Below are 21,587 nucleotides of genomic sequence, written 5' to 3' on the forward strand. Positions count from 1 at the left end.
TATCTGAGTTCCATTTAAGGGTTTGTCGCTGGCCAATGAGTTACTGCATGCATAAGGCAAAATAAAATAACTTTAGTTATTGTACTTTTAACATTTTCAGCCGTCAGCTATATTTTAAGTTGAGTTTAGAATAAATTCAACAGGTTTAAAATGTAATATATAACGGACTAAAGTTGATACTTTAAATACTTTTTTTAAAGTATTTAAATTAGGGAGTCACTCAAGTAAAGATGTCAAAAACGCTTTTTTAAAGATATTTTTTAATAATTAAAATTTAATACATATAATCGATTAAACTGTGTTATTTTTATCAAAATCAGACCAGATATATCAATTTAGTTAAAAAAACCAATAAATTAAATGTTGAACCGGTCTAAATTAATAATATTTTATAAAAAAATAACTATAATATCTCTATTATAAAAAATAACTAAAATATTCTTCTATATATATATATATATATTAATTTTGAAAACTTTAAATTCTAACCGTACGACGACAGATAAGAAAATGACTAGAATTTAAGATTCTTAAAATTAATATATATAATAGGAATATTTTAGTCATTTTCTATAATAGAAATATTGAAGTTATTTTCTATAAAAAAAATATTAATTTAAACGAATTTAAAATTTAATTTATTATTTTTTAATCAAATTAATTTATTTAACCTAATTTTAACAAAAATAACATAATTTAATCAATTATATATGTTAAATTTTAATTATTAAAAAATATCTTTAAGAAAAAGATGTTTTAGAGGTATTTACCATCTAATTATCTATTAACTTCATTCGTCGACTGCAGATTAGCATTAATCATGAATTCAAAGACAACTGGCGGACCAAAGAGCAAAGAGATTAATTATCACAGAGTTCTCACATATATGAACGACATATATTGGCCCGAACATAACTTAATTCAAACAAAACAAAATGTATAATTACATATATAATCATAAATATAATGTTGTACGGTATCTCTAATTTGAAAAGTCAAAAATTAATCTAATTTATAATAAATTTATTATTGGTCAAGAGAACTAATCACTCGACGTATATAATTAATCACAGATATGAATCATAGGGCGGCAAGTATTGATCTATATAGGTTGATTAGGTTCCATTATTCCCGTATATTTCAGATACCACAAACACATTCAATAACATTCTCTAAATTCATTAAAATCACATTTTTCCCATCATGCCACCTCTCATTGTTGAAATGAAGGATGTTGTATTTATCAAACCATCTAAGTCTACACCTTCCTCTGTTCTCTCTCTATCTACACTTGATCATAGACCTGACCTTAATATGTTATACCATATCATTCAAGTTTACAAATCACAAAAACATGATGGTTACCCAAATGACCAAATTGACCCTAACCCTATTAATGTGATAAAAAAATCACTCTCAAAGGCCTTGTTCTATTACTACCCTCTTGCCGGTAAGATAGTCAAACATGATGATGGGAAGTTTAGAATCCATTGCAATTCCAATGATAGAGTTCCATTTATAGAAGCAATTGCTAATTGCAATCTCTCTTCTCTTAATTACCTTGATGATGGTAGTAGTGATGACATGGAAATTGCAAAACAATTGGCCTTTCAGCTTCCTTCACTAGGTGATGAAAATGGCCACCAATACCCTTTAAGGTTCAAGGTGACCAAGTTTCTATGTGGGGGATTCACAATTGGAATTGGGATCTCACATATTTTATGTGATGGATTTGGATTATCTCAATTTCTTCATGCCTTAATCGAGTTAGCAAGAGGAAGAAACGAGCCATCAATAAAACCTGTTTGGGAAAGGGAGAGGCTGATGGGGTCAATTACCGAAATACCCTTGCCGAGTCCGATCAATAATGCCTCGGCCGCAGTTTCACCACATCTTCCGGCCACGACACTCGTGCATGAATGCTTTAAGGTGGATGGTGAGAGTATAAGAAGACTCAAAATGAGATTGATCAAAGAATATACTAGTCACAATAATATTAAGACTATGAAAGAAATTTTCACTAATTTTGAATCACTCACTGCTTATATTTGGAGGTCAAGGGCTAGAGCCTTGAAACTAAACCATGATGGAAAAACTTTGCTAGGTATAGTAGTTGGGGCGAGAAGACATTTGGATCCACCTTTGCCTGAAGGGTATTATGGGAATGCAATTGTGGATGCAAATGTTGTCCTTTCAGTTAAAGAACTCATGGAGAAACCTCTCTCACAAGTTGTGAAGCACATCAAAGAGATCAAGAAAGCTGCTTTTACTAGAAACTATATCACGGATTCAATTAACACTTTGGTGACAAAAGAACAAGATTTTAATGTGGAAGGTATTGGTGCATATTTTAATGTGACCGATTGGAAATATTTGGGTTTCTTGGAAAACATGGATTTTGGAGGGAATGTTCTAGTGAATTTATTACCAGCACCATGCAACATGTTTGCCATGGTGGATTTGTGCATTTTTGCACCTCCTAGCAAGTTGGATTCATCAATGAAAGATGGAGGAGTTAGGATTTTTGTGTCTCTTCCTAATGATGCCATGCCCAAGTTCAGAGAGGAGATGGAAGCTCTTATACTTCTTAATAATATTTGAACCCAATAATAATATATCCTAGGAATCCATGCAACATATGGATATATATAATATCCCTTAATTTCATGTTTATTTGTTTAATTTCTCTTTGTTTTTGTTTTTCTTTTTCTTTTTTGTACAATGATCATCATGTTTGTTTCTTTATAAGTCTTTTTCTTTGTGTAAGATTTGGTTGTTTGTTGGTTGTTGTGTTTAATGTTTGTGCATGGTAGTTTCTTTTAATAAACGGGAGTCATTTGGATAAAGGTCAAAAATATTTTTAATAATTAAAATTTAATATATATAATTGATTAAACTGTATTGACAAATTAGTTTAGCCAAAAAATTAATAAATTAAATTTTAAATCGATCTAAACTAATATTTTTTTAATAAAAAATTACTATAATATTTCTATTATAAAAAATAACTAAAATATCTTATAGTCATTTTCTATAATAGAAGTATTGTAGTCATTTTTTATAAAAAAAATATATTAATTTAGACCAGTTCAAAATTTAATTTACTAATTTTTCGATTAATATAAATTAATTTATCTGACCTAATTTTGACAACAATAATACAGTTTAATCGATTATATGTATTAAATTTTAATTATTAAAAAATATCTTTAAAAAAATACGGTTTAATCGTCTGAGTGACCCTCTTAATAAAAACTTATAATAATTTATTGTTTAAAAAGAATGACCACAATGATCATACATGCATTGTTATATTTTTTATATCGTTAGTACAAACTCGAATTGATATATTAGAATAACTCCTTACATCTGCAAGGCCACTATATTCTATTCATGTCAGTCTAATAATATTATTATAAAAGTAAAAAAAACTTACAAAATCATTGTAGTACTGGTACAAACCAGCAGCCCTAAACTAGAATTAAAAAAAATCAGAAGTCAGAACAAAGGATAAAAACCAGCAATCGTCAATTTTATTTGGTTTGGATTGATTTTTAACACTTCTAGTAATTATACTCCCTCTTTTTTATGCCTTTGTCCATTTTCTGCATTATTAATATAAAATCGTTGAAATGATAAAATTTTTATATATGTTTTTGGAGAAGAAGTGGTATTTTGAACTATTTACCATTTAATTTATATATCAATATCAACCTTTGTCCCTCACTCTTACAGATTTAATATTAGTAACTGAAAATTCAATTTCCATATACTATCAAAGTGAAATATCAATTATATGTCTTCATTCCTTTCTTGATGAATTTCATGCATTTAATTTAATTCTATATCTACCAGTCTCATTTAAACATAGTTAGGGACTCTTTCTCTCACATTCAATCTCTCTCGTTGCCTCCTTCATCATTCACCACCCTATATGTGGTTCGCATCTCTACCACTATTTGGACTTTGAAGTAGCTCATTATTAAAATGATTCTGGCAAATATTTTTTTAAAGATTAATTTGACTTTAGATAAATTTATAAAATATCGAATGATCAGTGATATGTCATGTGTCACTGATATAATATGTCAATTATTTTATAATATGTATAATTAATTTATCATATTATATTACTTGACACTTAAGATGATATATTATTATATAATTAACGAAAAAATTAATTTAATTTATAATTATATTTTTTATGAATTAATTTGACGTGTTTAACTTTTTAATGGGCTTGCTACACATTCATGTAACCATGTAATCAAGTTGGCCCAAACCCAAAACAACTAACGTGTTTCCAATCTCATTAAAAAAATATAATTTTCACGTGCCACATACAAACGAAACAACTACTTCATTCGCACTTCATTATGAAAAAATGTTCCTTTTTCTTCAACACACACAAAACCGCTTCGTCTCTTCGAATCTCTCTCAAAATCATTCAAACTTCAGTCACATTCTTTGCGAAAAGCACTACTGCAGCAGAATCGCGAGAAGATTTGGTAAGGAACAACAAAAAAAGAACGAAAACAGCATCATAGACTACAAAAGGCATGAGAAAAACTACTGTTCATCTGAAATCTTGCAATGTCGCGTTTCTCCTAGTTGTATTTTAGGTTTACTGAATTTATTTTCTTCATTTAGTAGATCAAACTATTGTGCATGCCTTTCTACAGTATAACTAGGGTTTGGAATGAAATTTATTGTTGTTTTCATTCAGTTCAGTAGACAGTGTAACGAGCGCTTTGAAATTAGTTGTTACACTGTTCAGTACTTCTTTTGTACGGAAAAATACTATTCTTGATGATTAAAAGTAGAAAACGATTTATTCTTGACATGAACATTGTTCGGTTCGGTGGCATTCTTGAAATACTGTGATTGAATTTTTACAGTAGTATAACTAGGGCTTTGGAATAAATTTTGTGGATATTTTTAAATTTGACCAAATGAATTTTATTCGGTTCGGTGGCTTCCTTTTGCTTTGTTCAGTGGCTTTTAATTGACTTGATTAAGATATATATGCTTGTACTTAATGGTGTATTGAGTGAAGTATTGACCAAACTTTTTCCTTACAGCAAAACAGAACAAGACAATGGCAACAATGAAGGAGAAGCCGCACTATAACGTAAGCACATTAAATATATTTATCCGCTTTCATTCGAATAATATCTATTTTCTATTATAAATATATCCTCACATTTTGTTTCAAAACTTATAGAAAAATCATTATTGCAGATGCCAAACAAAGACAATGGCAACAGTGTACAGGAATATGACTCAAGAAAAAAAGATATAGTGGAAGAAATGGGATTTGGTGCCCTGGCACATGTCCCAGAAATAAATGTCTCTCATATCCTGTTGAGAGAATTGATTGATCACTTTGATGAAGAGAAAGAATGCTTGAAAACTCTCCAGGGCAGAATATACATAACTCCTCAGAAAGTAGCAGCTGCCCTGGACATAACCAACGGAGGTAATACACTTTTCACTTACTGCTTATTTTCAGTTCATTGGTTTATAGAAAATTAAATTGCGCTTTTTTTTTTACTGATTTGTGCTACTAAAATATTGTAGGGAATTGTTTTGATGATAAGGTTGATTACAACAACCTAAATCCAGAAGACAAGGAATGTGCTGGATATGAGCGTAGAAGGGGAGGAGAACCGGAAAAAATTCAAGAGGACTTTTGTTGTCTTCATACAAAAGTGCTTCTTGCTGCCCACAACGGTAAGTGTGGCCTCCCCAATCCATAATTAAGCCACCGATCTTTCATGTCGACAACATTCAGGAATGGAATTGGGCAAAACATATGCTCAACTTCTTGACGAAAGGAGTTGAAAACAAGAGAAAGGGGAGGAAACAGTCTGTTGATGGCTGTGTTTTTGTGAAAGTATATCAACAGAGAAGTAAATGATGCTTAGGTGGCCCATTGGACAAAGCAAATGATGCTTGAACGGATTTCTAGAGAAGTAACAGAACTATTGATAAACACACACTCTACTAAAATTTCCCCTAAAGTTTAGTTTCAAATACTTTAAAAATACTCTACTAACTAAATAAACTTCTGTTTTAGGTTATAATTAATTTATTTGTCATACTGGTAATTGTTCACCATATGAGCCTTTTTCGGTTTGGTGGGCTCGCATATTTGCTTCACCTGATTGTTACTGTATTCAATTGAGTCCTTGTGCATGCAAAATGTTTCTTTGATCATTAAATAATTATCATGTTTTATGGCTTTTTATTCAGCATCATTCGGTAAACCGGGTTGCTCATGTTGATTAAATAGTTGTTATTGTATTTCTCATTAAATAATTGAGTCCTTGTTTCTGTTTTAGGGAATTCTGTACAAAAAAAAAAAGAATGAAAAAATAGAAACAAGAAAGTTGGATAAAAAAGAAAAAGGAAAGAAAATAAAAAAAATTGTCGATCTGGATTCTTCTTCGGAAGAAGAAAGATTTTTCGAATCTGAATCTCAATCTGAATCTGACAAAAGACCACCGGCAAAGAGAGCAAGACAAAAGAAGGTGCTTGTTGAGAAGGATTCACAATCAACAAGTGAAACTGAAAGCATTTCCACAGATTCAAAAAGCAAAAGTGAATCCGAAAATCAGTAAGTTTAATTTTCATATTGATTTCATTTAACTTGTAGCTTAAATTTGTTCTTATACATTTGTTCTTATGTATTGCAGAGAAGAAGAAATAAAAAAAATGGAACAAAGAAAAAAAAACAACCACCGAAGGTGGTTAAAAAAAAAAGGAAGCCTGTGCCAACAGATTCAGAGAGCACAAGCAAATCTGAAAGCCAATAAGTATTGTTCAGCAAATGAATTCCTTTCAGTTTGGTGGTCTTCTAATTTTCGGTTCTGCCTTTTAATTATTTTTGGTTTGGTGGTATCTGTCAATTTGGTTGAATTGATTGTTATTTTCTTGTTCTTGCTTATATTTTTCTCGGTTGTAAATTCAATGTGTTTGTTTGTCTTGCAGAAAATAAGAAATTGAGAAAACACCCATAATAAAAAGAAAACAACCGCAAAGAGTGACAAAAAAAAAACCAAATCTGACAAGAAGTAAGTTTCTTGAATCAGATTTTCTTTTATTCATACTTTCATTTTAGGTGTATTGATATTTATTTTATGAACTTTCAGAACTAAACAAGGAAAAGACAACACTGTAGAAAGAAGAAGGCAAGCGTTAGAGATGATAAGAGAAAAGAGATAAAAAAAAATGATGGAGCTCAGTCAACACACATTGCTCCGGATCAGTTTGCCTCAACAGAGGTACGAAATGAATCCTCTGAGACGTAAGATTCAATTTCTTATACCAAGTTCTTTTCCTTTCTTTGCTTACTTTTGCTAGAACCTTTTGTAATTCCTCTAGATTCAATTAATAATATTTATTTATCTTGGTTAGACTGCCAACTGTAAATCTGGAAAGTGAACCACTCTTGCAGACTCAGGGAAGCTGCGCACCATCTGTAAATGCCCAAGACAATACCAGGTTCGTTGCACTCTTTACTTTCGGTTCGGTATTTTCAAAAAATGAATTTGATGTGTTTCTAGACCTCTGCTTTGTAAAATATTTTAGAAAAAAGAAAATCCATCCAAGAAAGACTTTAAAAAGTCCACCAGTGTAAGTTAAAAATATTTATGTTACTCTATCAGATTTAGGTAATTAAATTTTGTTTAATTAATCTCACAAAAAACGTGTTTAAATGTCAATAGCGCTACACCTAATTCTGATCTACAAATCATTCAGGTTCAACAAGAAACTCATTCTGAACCTTTGAAAATGTGAGCTTTTCAATGTGCAGATTCCCGTTTCTTAGAACAAATTCTAATTATTCAATATTAACTTCTTCCTTGTTTACATTCCTTAGAAATCATCTTGCATTGTCTCTTCCAAGTTCTCTTCAGGAAGAGTTGATCAATGATGACTTTATCTATGTCCCTCCAAAGAGTCAAACACAACAAACCTCTAATAAAGAGTAAGTTTATAAATATTTGTTCACCACATGAATCTTGTTCGGTTTTGTGGGCTAGGTAATTTTAAATCATTACTGAAATATTTGTTGTTTAATGCAGCAGCCCTACAAAACAACAAGAACAACAACAAGAAGAAGAAGAACAACCTGAATTGTAAGTTTTACCATTATTCACCATATTGCTTAATTTAGGTTCAGTGGATTTGGTTATTTTAAATCACTTGATAGATAGTGTGTTCAGGATTTAGGGTTATTTTAAATCACTTCAACATCTATTAATGCAGCAGCCTTTTGGAACCACAACACTAGCCCAGCAAAGAAGCAGCAGTGCAGCAATCGGAAGAAGAAGTAGATGTTAATGTGTAAGTTTCACTGCTTATACAAATCCCAATAATTTCACTTCACTACATGTTTTAATTGTAAGTTTTATCTCTTCTGTTTCTTACAGCTGCCCTCCGGAACCTAAAAAGAAGGCTGTCGAGATATCTTCATCGAGAAAAACAGAGCCAAAACCTGCGTTGTCTCTTACGAGTTCTGTTATTGAAGAATTATTGAAAGATGACTATTTCTATGAAATTTCTGATGATGAGTAAGTTGCACATAAAAGTTCTTTTTATTAATTTAAATGAGTTGTTTTTGAACTGTTATCGGTTTAATGCAACAGCCCTGTCGAAGAAGAACAGCAACCTTGCCAAAGGGAAGATGATATGCCTTCCTTTAACCTTGGGATAAATCCACCAGCATTTCAACCAACTGATCCCTCTGAGCCGCCTGTTTCACAGCTTGAAGTCCTAGCAGAGGCGGTGGTAGATGCTGGAGTGACGGCAGCATTAAAGTTTGTTGAAGCAACAACTTCCGAGCCACCCTTGCCAGCTGCTACAGTTTTAAAAACTCTAGAAAAAAAAAATGAAAATCTCAAAGGAGTTGATCGAAAAGTGTTATCATTTGATGACACATGTAAAAAAGACAAAAGATAGTAGCAACGAATATGATGCAATATTCGTCTTGAAACATGGGACGCTTTATGAGGGGTTAAGAGGATATTTCATGTCTCTAATGCCCGGAGAACAAGTGCATACCTCGGTAAATTCTTTCCCAATTGCTTTAAAAATAATAATTTTTCTAAACACTCTTATACAGTATATCTCATAACTTTTCTTTATGTAGGTTGTCAGTATACATAGCATGATTCTCAACCAAATCAAAGTTCGGCGGTATCAGGAACAAATAGACATTGTGCCGCTGGATATTGTGGTAAGCTAAATTTCTTATTCACTACTGATTCCTGTTCGGTTTAGTCAGAATGTTAATATTGGTTCACCTGATTCTTATGTGTTCTGTTGAGTTCTTTTGCATGAAGAAAACTTTTTTCTTCATGAATGAATATTTTTCACTTCATATTCAGCATATGAATTGTGTTCGGTTCGGTGGAAATTTGATTTAACTAATCTTCGTTTTGCAGAATTTTATGTTGGGAAGACATGGCGTGGAGTACATTGATAAAACGACAAACAAGGCATACCGGTTTGATATTGAGCAGTATGCCCACTATCGCCAGTTTCTTGACAAAATAAAACTTGCTTCGCATCCATTTGTAAGTTGTAATTTCTAAAAATTCTTCAATAATTCTCTCATCAGTTTTTTGTTTCCACTGAAATATTCTATCATTTACCCACAATTCAGCTATTTGTGCCAATTTGCAACGGAGCTCATTGGTGGTTGTGGATTGCTGATGTCAAGAAAAAAAAATTTTATGTGCTTGACTCTACTAATAAGCCAGAAAAACATATACCTGAATCAAGAGTGATGCTAAAAAAATTTGTTGTAAGTTATTCTTCTTGTAAATTATTCAAATAATTTAGTACATGAAATGAGTTCGATTCACTGTTGATGCTTTTTTTTTAATTTTTGTGTCCCTTTTAGGGATTAATAATTTCTCAGATGAGGGTTTACGCTGGGGCGGAACCCTTAATGGAAGATGGGCTGGGGAAAGAAGTAGAGTATATCCAACTGAATAGTCAACGTACAGAGTAAGAATCTTTCTCTTCTATAGTGCTATATTTGATGTATTTTATTTTGTATACTATTAATCGTATTATACTCAATTTTTGCTTAGATATGATTGTGGAATATACATCATGAAATGGCTCGAAATAATCGATCCACGAAAAATCAACAACGGGAAGAGATGTAAATATAGAGCTTGGACACAAGTAAGTACTTTCTAAATTAATAAACTTCTTTCTTTTCTTATTTCAGTTGGGTTCATTTGTTATGTAACTAATTCCTTTCAATTGAAATGTAGGAAGAGATTGATGACTTCAGGTACCAATATGGTCCAAATCTTCTGTTGCATGAAATGAACAAAATCAGAGAGCAAGTGATTGGGAAATCTGAAGCAATAAAATGCCAAAGCCATCTGCTGCCCTCTTCAGCCTTTATTGTAAATTCACATATGGGGATTTAGATAGTAAATAGGATATACTGTGATTCACTGGTTGTATTTGACAATATTTTGTTTAACTTGTTTAAAAAAGCAAACAATGCTTCTTTCAATGTATATATGTGAATATTAATGTAAATGCTAATCTATGTATCTAATCTTAATATCAATAATTTTTTTAATGTATTCAATGTACTCATCTCACATCTGAGATGTTAATTTATAAATCTCTTGAAACTGTCTGGGTGCTATTTTATTTCAAGTTCTCAGTGATTACAATCAGTGTATTTACCAATACATTAGTAACACCAAAAACACAGTGAACCGAAATTAATACACTAGCCGAACCGAAAGTTTCAAACGCACTGAACCCTGAACCCTAAACCCCTAAACCCCTAAAACCCTAAACCCATAAACCTCTAAAACCCTAAAACCCTAAAGCCTAACACTAAACCCTAAATCCTAAAACCCTAAACCCTAAACCCTAATTCTTAAACCCTAAACTCTAAACCTTAAAACCCTAAAGCCTAACACTAAACCCTAAACCCCTGAACCCTGAACCCTGAACCCTGAACCCTGAACCCTAAACCCTAAACCCTAAGCCCTAAATCCTAAACCCTGATTCCCGTTTCTCAAAACAAATTCTAATTATTCAACTTAGAAATTAATACACTAGACGAATCGAAAAATTTCATATATCAATATAGAATTTCACAAAAAAAGTGACTATTCATTAAACACTAACAACAGTCAGAAATTACTCCTGCTATAACCATGGTGAACCAAAATTTGCTCATGAGTGAACAAAAATTTACATTAATAAAAACTATAACTTGTACAATCCTCTCTTGGATAATTCATATCTGGTGCATTGTAAAGAGTGGAGCTTGACTAAATCGATGATGCGGAGTCTAACAGGTTCAACTACAAAAGACATAATTAATTGTATATTAGCAAAATGAACAATTGAATTTTTAACTAATCAAAAGCAAGTCAATTTTACCTCGCTTGGAGCTGTCTTTTTCTTTTTCTACATGGCATTTGAGATCTTTTTTTCCAGGTTTGATCCAAGTCTGTTCTTGGGCCGACCTCTTGTTTTGACACGTGGTGGGCTTTGAAGGTCATTCACATTGCTTAATGTCGCTTCTTCGTGCATTAGCAAACTTTTTCCTTTGCTTCTCTCTTGATATTCTTCCATCTCCGCCATGACCTTGTCAAATGCTCGGTGTAGAATTCTGGTCAACTCTTCAAACTCATATGCAAATTCACATATATTGTGCAACCGAAATACCAATTCGTCAAATCTCTTACTTCTCGGCTCCAATAGAGGTTTATCTTGACTACTCTTGATGTGTGTATGCCTCCTCTTTATGTTCTTGCTCCAGCGTTTCAATATGTATTTCGGTGCCACGTTATCCACTCGCTCAAAGCTTAGGACTCTTAGGGAATGGCGGCACAATATGCCCCTAGACTCAAACAGCAAGCAATGGCACTTTACATCTCATGATACTGTGTCATAGGTGATGACAAACTTGTTGAATGTGGAGTTAGAAACCTGCTTTATGACTTCATATGTTGTGAAACCTAGGGTGGAATGCATTGATCTTATGATACAGTTCACTTTACCTCTGAATTAAGCTTGAACTTCCCTGAACTTCTCATGGGTATATACATGCTGAAACTGTGCTTCTATTGCTGATTTTGTTGTGCCTGGTATCACGGTGTAAAAATCTGCAGCATCGAATTCTCTTTCTGCTTGCTCTTTGCTTGCTAGGCAATTGTTGTATTGCTTCACGAATTGTCTCAAGGAGCTATTCTGTGTGATGAACTTGTTGAAAAATGAATGCATGCTCTCGCTCCTTTGTGTACTTCTCATTCTGGCCCAGAAGTGGTGATCCAAATAAACTGGAATCCATATATGCCGATCATTGTACAGCTCTGCAAAACAAACCAAACCCATAAGGTGTGGTGAACCGAAAACAGTTCATGCTTTGGGAAAAAAAGATAATGAGCATGAAAATAATTTGAATTGAAACCTCGATTACCTGAAAGCCACTTGTTGCCTCCGAGGCCATACTTTGTGAGGAAATCATTCTAGTTTCTGTCAAATGCATCTTTTGTGTACGAGTTCCAAATAACATGGCTCATCTCTTGTTCAATATCGATGTGTCCCTTGTAGCCGTTTAGTTTATTTGGGATCTTTTTCATGATGTGCCAGATACACCAGCGGTGAATTGTTGTTGGCATGCATAGCTCAATTGCCCTTTGAATCGATGTGCATTGATCGGTAAGAATGCCTTTTGGTGCCTTCCCTCCCATGCAACGTAGCAAACACTCAAATAGCCATTTGAAAGATTGAATGTCCTTATTTTTCATCAGTGCACATCCAAGAAGTGTCGACTGGCCGTGGTGATTCATGCCAACAAAAGAACCTAAAACCAAATTGTACCTGCATAAATAAGCGCACCCAGACTTGGTGAACCGAAAAATATACATTCAAAGAACATGAAAAATATATGTCACTGAACGAAATACCTGTTTGTATTATAGGTGATGTCAAATGAAACCACGTCTCCGAAATACTCAAATGCATATCTGCTTCTTGCATCGGCCCAAAATGCATGTTTAATGCAGTGATCGTCTTCAAGGTTGAGCTCGAAGAAGAATATTTGATTCTTCTCTTTCATTCTTAGTAGGTACTTCCCAAATTCTTTGGCATCGTCTTCTTAAAAAATATTCCGTACTTCCCTTGTGATGTAATTCCTCATGTCTTTTTCTATAAAACCTAGTTCACGGTTGCTGCCAGCTGCTGCTACAAATGATTGGTAAGTTTTGCTCGGTCTGATTCCAGCTTCCTTGTGGGTTTCAATGGTGCGACGCACAAACATGCTAAGCTCCCTGTGTTGTTTGAGCATCTCTGCCCGTTCTGGACAGCAAGGATGTGAGTGATTCAGAACAACTTTGGAAATTGTCCAAATACCGACGTCCTTCATTATGTGTACATAAATCCTGGCTGGACAGTTTAACCCAGCTGAGGGTTTTGTTTTCAGAGTTGGAGATATCTTGGATTTTCACCTCCCCTCTCTGGTGCATACAATTAGTTGATTCTTAATTTTGTCTCCATCCCGAGTCGTGTTCCTTATTTTGGTAGAAAAACCGGCAAGTTTGAAATAACGTTTATAGAACTTTGCAGCTTCTTCTAGTGTCTCAAAAATCATCCCCACTTTTAGGACAAATCTTTCATTCACAACACAGCTGGTCTGTCCAGTGAACCGAAAACGTCATTAACGGTGAAATAATTCTATAATACTTACCGAACCGAAATGTTACTAACAGTAAATGAAAGATAATCCATTATACAAAACCAAATTCAAAACAACTCTGTCTACAATTTAGATAGTATCAATTCAATTCAATTCAGATTCAGATCACCTCTGTCCATTCAATTCAATTCAAATAAAATTAGCAATTGCATTCTATTGAATTCGATTCAAAATTCAATAATCCAAACCTCATCAAATTGATGCGTTTCCGAAGAATAATCGCACTCATTCAACTGATTTGAAGTTGATTCATTCATTGTTTCAATTCAAAACTCCAAATCAAAGAAAAAACAAAGAAGAAGAAGAAGAACGACGAAGCTAATTACGTCAAAGTCAATCCAGATCCATAATGCAGAGAACAAGAAATTTTATTAGGTTGAAGAAGAAGAAGAACGCGAACAGAGAAAAAGAAGAAGAACGAAAACGCGACAAGAGAACAAGGTTTACGTTGAGAAAGGTTTACGTTCAGAAAAGTTTATCACGAAGAAAAGATTTACGTTATATACGTTATATGAAGCGCGTGTATAAACGACTGTAGGATGAGGAAACGCGCGTGTAGAGAAAGTTACTTGGATAACATCCATGTATTTTTTACGTAAATGTAGAGCTTTTCTGATCTTTTAAAGATTAAATTAATTTTCACGTAATCTTTCATAATCTCTTTAACATAACCTAGATAATTAACTAAAGATTGGAAGAAAGTATTCGACTAATCGTCATCCCCCTAAACTTTGAATTATTAATGGGATAAAAATTTGGCATACAACGGTTGCAGGTTGCAGTTAATTAATGAGCCCAAGCAAATTACGTGGACTAAGGAGAAATAATGAGTTAAGACAAAGGACAATGACAATGCAACTAATATCCCATTTCAACTATAATAACAACAGAATGTGAACTTTCTCTATTTATATCAGATTAGGAGGACATGTGCCTTTCGTGTTCATTTGGGTAATGCTGTTTTCTTTTTCTTTTCTTTTTTTTTTTTTTGGTTATATTTTCACATTTTTAATTAGACTACATTATAATTTTTTTACATTGAATAGATGTGTTGATATTTTCTTTTTCTTGTGCAATATCTATGCAGACTTAGGATCAAATAAATGACACCATTTATATCTCTTAATAGCTCATGCATTTAGTCTAACTTTTTTTTGGAATATTTAAAAATTTTATATATATATATATATATATATATATATATATATATATATATATATAATTGGAAAAAATTAATCTCTAGATAATTTTTTTTATTTGTTTAAATTTTATTTTGCAATTCATGTAAAAATAATTGTAAAAAATTCATTTAGTTAAAATCATTAAATTTAAAAAAATTGACTAATAAATTATTGTATATACAAAACAAAATTCAAATATTTTAGACTTATTGAAGCAAATAAATAAACTGAGTACTCCACCAATTTAAATTGGTTTTTATTCTGCAGCCGGGATCTCATATTCAAATTAAATCTATTACTTAGGAGCGGACACAAGGTAACAGCTCGGATCCATAAGGTCCAAATTAAAGTCAACCCTCTCAATGTCAAAAACCAATTCGCTTGTTCATATAACCTAAAGTTACCTAATAATTAACTTCAAAATTATAGTTTTATAGTTTAATTATTTTATTGGTTTAATTATTCAGTTGGTCTCTATAATTTCACAAAATTTTTAATTAGGTTTCTATATTTTTTTTTTCTTTTAATTGAATTCTTACACTAATTTTTTTTTAATTGGATCTTTACATTTTTTTCCTTTTATTTAGGTTCATATCCTAATTTTTTTTAGTTGGGTCCCTATAAAATTAAGCTGATTACTACTAAGAGGGACTTAATTAAAAAAAATTAGTACAAAAATCCAATTAAAAAGAAAAAAAATAAGGACTTAATTGAAAGTTTCACGAAATTATAGAGATCAACAGAGTAATTAAATCTTATTTTATTAGTCGTATAATTTTATTAAATATGTAATTAAATTTTTTATATTTTTTAATTAGTTTTTATATTATTTTTAATTTTATGATTAGATCTTTATTAGTGTAAAATATATTAGAATTAATAGAATATTTTTTTATAAATTAAAAATATTCACAATTAAAAATTTAATTATATTTTTAATTATATATTTAAAAAAATATTTTATTAATTTTAATATTTTTAACATAAAAAAATTTAACTAAAAAAATATATAAAAATTTAATTATAAATTTAGTAAAATTATAGAAATTAATAAAATAATTAAATCTAATATTAACTTTTAACGCCTTCAATTTATTTAGGTGGAAACTCAGGTGCAGTCGACTTCACATGAAGTTGATACCTGAGAGCCGTTAAATGATTTAACTGATCTAACTAAATTTTCATCTAACGACTCTCAGGTATCAACTTCACGTGAAGTCGCCTTCACCTGAGTTTTTACCATTTATTTAACAAACCAGGTTGACGACTGAAACCCTATTGGATAGACGACTTTGCCCGGTTGCCGTGCCCCCTTAAATATGGCGTGTCACGAACTAACGGGTACAACTGCAACCGTACAAGTAAATAGCAAACCAAATATATATAATTATATATACATAATATATCCCAAATTTTAAAACATCAAATTAAGAAACATGTGTCAGCAACGTAACTGACCACCAATTTCTTAATTAATTATATTAACCAAATTTATTTCATCTTTATGGGTTTGTTTGGATTTTGGGTTAAAATGTCACAATGTAACATTCGATCAATTTCTTTTATTTCAATAAGATGTATCTCTATATATTTATCGACTTGAATATTTAGATAATATTATTTTATAACATAATATTAAAACTTCAATAATAATCTACTAAATATAGAGTTTAGTACTTGTTATTAAAAAAGAAAAAAAGTTAAGCATAAGATAAAAAAAAAAAAAAAACCTATAAAAAATTTACATAAATCTAAAAAGAGACTTTGACACGAGACATAGATAAGATATAAGAATTAGAATACTTTTATTTGCTAGCTAGTTTAAATTTTTAAGATAAATGATTTAATTTAAAAACGATTTCAATAGTAATTTTGAAAATTAAAAAAAATTACAATGCAATGAATTATTATTTTTAATTATATATTACATTTAATAATATAGTCTATTATTTCGATAGTATCTACAATAAAAGATAATACACTTTTGTAAAGATAATAAGATATATAATAGTCATTATATTGTAGTCATTTTTGTTCTATTCGAGACTTTTACTAATATTGATTTAAAAAAAATTAAATAGTAAAATTTAAATTGGTTATTGATAAATTTTGTGTTATAGATCAGATTAGACTCAAAAATAATAAAATTAACAAATTAGTAACTTTTAAAACATTATACATATTAATTTTTCAATAAAATAAAAAAAAAATAGTTGGATACTAACTGGTCATGTACAAGTGATGCAATTTAGTTTTATAGATTATATATTTGATGGAGTCTATGATGTCTATATTATAGTGGTTATGCGGTACTTTAAAAAGTATTGTTAAAATTAAAGTAACGTTAATTTTACTATTTAATAATGTTTTTTAATTTTAAAAGTAAAAAATTGTGTAATTTTAATTTTAATAATATATTTATATAATCAATATGGCCACCACAACTATAAATACTAGAGACTTTATACACACATACAAACACATATATTTCTAATATAAAGATGTTTTGGTAACACTACAAAGGAAACGGAAAATAGCGGCGGTTCCTGGAGTGATTTGCGGCAGTTTCAAATCGCCGCGAAACGAAATTCCAGCGGTTCGTTAAGCGTCGCCTATTAGGGGGTGGTTATATGATTTTGCGGCGGTTCTAGAAACTGCGGGCACAACCGCCGCAAAACCCAAGATTAGCGTCGCAATGTTTAGCGGCGGTTTAAAACCGCCGCGATCTGAAAATCTGTGATCGACACGAAATGTTTGGCGGTTTGGAATCGCCGCTGTTTAATGGCCACGGTTTAAAGACTAATGCATTTACCGGCGGTTTGAAAACGTCGCGGTTTAACGGCCAATGTTTTTTGAAATGTAACTGGCGGCGGTTTTAAACCGCCGCTATCTCCTAACCTGAATTTTTTAATTTCTAACGGCTAGTTCGCAACTGCCACTATTTTTCGATTAAATGGCCGCAAAAATACTGTTTTGTACACCGGCAATCCACACTGTTTTTTATTTCAATGTACATTTTTTTCATTTTTTTTAAATCGTTCTTAATATTAGTAAGTTAAATTATTTAAAATCCCGAAAAATAAATTACAGGGTCAACGACAATAGCAAAACCATTAATTTAATTAATATAATTATCCGAATATCAACAAAGTGTACTCCTTACTAAGAGTTGCATAATCAACAAAATAAAAGTGTATATCTGAAAGAAGAAAAGGTTCCACAATCCTAAGAACTACTTTCTATTCTGTCCCTCCAACGCACTCATCCATGTGGCGACGTCTGATGGCAGCTTCCTACCTTACCCTTGAAGTAGACATATCAAAGCATTCTCCATTGCCTGCATCCTGACCTTCCCAGCTGCTACTTCATCCTCCACTGCCTGTCTTTTGGTCTTCTCGGCTGCTACTTCATCCTCCACTGCCTATCTTTTGGTCTTCTCCGCTGCTACTTCATCCTCCACTGCCTTCTTTTTCAATTTCTCTGCTGCCAACTCTGCTTGCAGTTCAAGCAGCACCCTTTGGGTCTCCTCCCTTTCAAAACCATTGCTCGGCTAATGGGAATTCATACCAAAGACTTGACTAGAAGTCGGCCCCAACCCCATTCCACGCACCCTACCCAGGCGCTCTTTTCCGAGAGCTTGAGCAAGCGAATCATTCTGGGATAACAGTCTAGAAGATTCATCGCCTTGCTCAATAGCCTCAATTCTTTTCTACACACATAGATAAGCAATTAAGAGCATTTATTAGCTAGTCGCTAACCGCACAGACTTCCAATAAAATTTTAAAAACTAAAACATAGGAGAAACTACTTCCCGATTCTGAACACATTACTTACTCCAATAGCGCGAGCTGCATCATGGATATAGGAGGCTCAGGCAATTGTTGATGATGCCTTCTCGTTGTTTATCAGTGAAGAGGTTGACAAAGTAGAACTCTTATACACAAAGTTTGTGTCATTGGTGAAATCAGAACCTGTGATTCACACCTTACTTCCACTGTCGCCAAAAAACAACTCCAACCATAGGTTTCTTGTAATCTCCAGATTGGAACAAAAATGCTAAGCTATTAAACTATGTTTGCTATTACACTACTACTCCTTCTGCTCCACCATCTGCTCCTTATTGCTACTATCCAGTTTATTATAATTGTGATCCATCTCCCAATGATTTATTTTTATCATGTTCTATTTCTTTCTTTCAGTTACTATAATTTTAGACAGTAGTTGTGATATCCTTCATTTTAATATATCCCTATCATTGATTAATTAAGCAAAACAGAGCATGCTGAATTATTTTGCCCTAGTCACAAGGAAGTGTGTCTCTTACACTACATTATTCCATCACTTTAAATTGGTAAAATTCAATCCAATCGAAAACTTATGTGATTTTTAACTTAGTCAATTCAACTCGGTCTTTCTAACAAACATCATAATAATTAGGTTTCTATTTCAGAAGGGTTGCTCTATGCACAAATTTATGAAAACAGAGCTATTTTCGGAAGGTTCATACTTTGAATAGAGGAGCAAACTTGGAACACAGAAACACAAAAATGGCAGATATTCTTGCTTACTAAAAGTGGATTCTACTTAATTTAGTCAACCACACAGTCCCACAGAAAGTACATTAGTTTAATCCAAATTGAAAGTGCAAAACTGGATTCCAATATGAAATTTTACTAAGCACAAACGTATCAAAACTCAGGGGTTTAGAAATTGGGAAAAGAAAATCAAATCTGCTCACTAAATTGGGAGAGAAAATTGGAACATACGAGGGAGAGGATCGTTCTTCACATGCTTTTGACACCAAAAGTTCACATGGCACAGAGATGAAATTGATGTTGAAATTAATTTATGAACAGCTACTCAAATTAAATTGGGGAAGGGGACAAGAACGAACCTGAGAGAGGGGAGAGGGGGCGATCGGCGCACAACAGAGCAAGGGCAAGGGGGAAGTCTGCCGACGACGTCACGACGGTGATGGAAGGAGACCCGCGATTGGCGCTATGCTCTGCTAGGGTTCGCGCCAAAAAGAGGGAAGGTTATTGGCGCCTTAATGTATTGGTTGTGGTTCTTTAATGAAACAACCCCCTTCTCCCACCTTGTTATTAGATGCAGTTGGGACAAAGAGGGCAACCATTTTAGATTTATTGGAGGTGGACTATCAAAACGCATGAAGAACTGCAGCAGCTCACTCGAACAGCAGCGCTCTGGAAAAAGGGCTGGTATTTTACCGCAGGTAACACCCGGTTCCCTTGTAGTGTAACTATGATAATTATATAAGTGTTATTCAAATTTAAATTATACTTTTTTTATTTTGATAATATTTTTATTTTTTAATTTAAAAAATATTATTTTATTTTCAACAAAAAATTTTAAAATACTATAATGACTGTGAAATAGTCATACTAGCATGCATATATAATTGCCAAAATGATATTGGAGATGCAACGTAACTAATGAGTATCAAGAAGCTGCTAACTGCACATGACAAATTCCACCTTGGTTAAGGAGCCATTGAGTTAATTTCCAATTTAAAATTAGTTTTGTTTGTATAATCTTTTGACCATTTGCAAAATAATGGTGTATGCCAGAGTTACGGGTTGCAAAATGTGTTAATGACGTTGTAAAACAATAATCATGTGGAGCAAAAGTGCCTCAAAGCTAAAACAGCAGCTAGGAGTATTCGTGGTGCGGTTTGTTTCGGATTTTTAGAAAAATGTCATTCGATTTGATCGTCTAATTAAACTGCAGTTCGGTTTGGTTCGATTTTTTGTTGAAACTATTCGAACCAAATCAAACCAATTAAAATCATTTTGATTTGGTTTAGTTTGTTTAGTTTTCAATCAATTTTAAAAAAATACTACCATACTATTTCACAAAGTCTTATACATTAAAATCGACAAACACAAATACACTATTGAAATCGGCAATCCGGTCACCCATATTCTCACTTGAACTGACATCAAACTGCATAAACAAATACATTAAACAACAAAATCAATTTACAAGCAATTTACAAAATCAAGATCCTGTTTACAAAATCAAGCAATTTACAAAATCAAGATCCTGTTTACAAATCAAGCAATTTACAAAATCATTAACTAACCAGCAATAATACCAACAATAAAGTAATTCAACAATAATACAATGTCATGTTTCTCATGATACAGAGGTAATCTAATACTTCAAATCTGCTCCCATTTTTTCATTATTTAAATTTATCTTACCATACTGATTTCAATCTAACCCTATCAACATCCAGAATCTCCAACACTTGATAAATCATACTAAATCACTTTAAAAATCAAAAGTAATTTAGTAATTCAACAGAACACCAAAATAAAATAAAACAGAAGTAGTTTCAGTAATTCAACAGAACAATTAGCAAGGCAGCAACAATGAAATAAACAAGTCAACAACCAGCAGCAATCCATCAATGATTATTGATTTATTGAACATAAATTAGTTGAATTACTTAATTACATACCTGACTCGGAGGCTCGGACTCCATATCTCAGTTGAATTGGCGGGAAGAAGGCTGCTGGCTGGTGCTGTGTTGGGTGGCTCGGTGGGAACTGGGGTCGGTGGCTCGACGCTGCTGGGAAGAACGTTCCTGGTTTCAACAATATCCAGTTTCTCATGACATATACTAA

The 21,587-nt window shown here is 32.3% G+C and overlaps 1 protein-coding gene across 1 annotated transcript; it reads left to right on the forward strand.

Moving 5' to 3' along the window:
- The first annotated feature begins 1,106 nt into the window (after window positions 1-1,106).
- Window positions 1,107-2,971, forward strand: LOC112723739 (tetrahydroanabasine acetyltransferase). Its single transcript, XM_025775183.3, has one exon. The coding sequence runs from the start codon at window positions 1,204-1,206 to the stop codon at window positions 2,599-2,601; it is 1,398 nt and encodes a 465-aa protein (XP_025630968.1). The 5' UTR covers window positions 1,107-1,203; the 3' UTR covers window positions 2,602-2,971.
- Window positions 2,972-21,587: the final 18,616 nt, after the last annotated feature.

Source organism: Arachis hypogaea, chromosome 11 (genome assembly GCF_003086295.3).
Source record: "Arachis hypogaea cultivar Tifrunner chromosome 11, arahy.Tifrunner.gnm2.J5K5, whole genome shotgun sequence".
In the NCBI taxonomy this organism is placed as follows: Eukaryota; Viridiplantae; Streptophyta; class Magnoliopsida; order Fabales; family Fabaceae; genus Arachis; species Arachis hypogaea.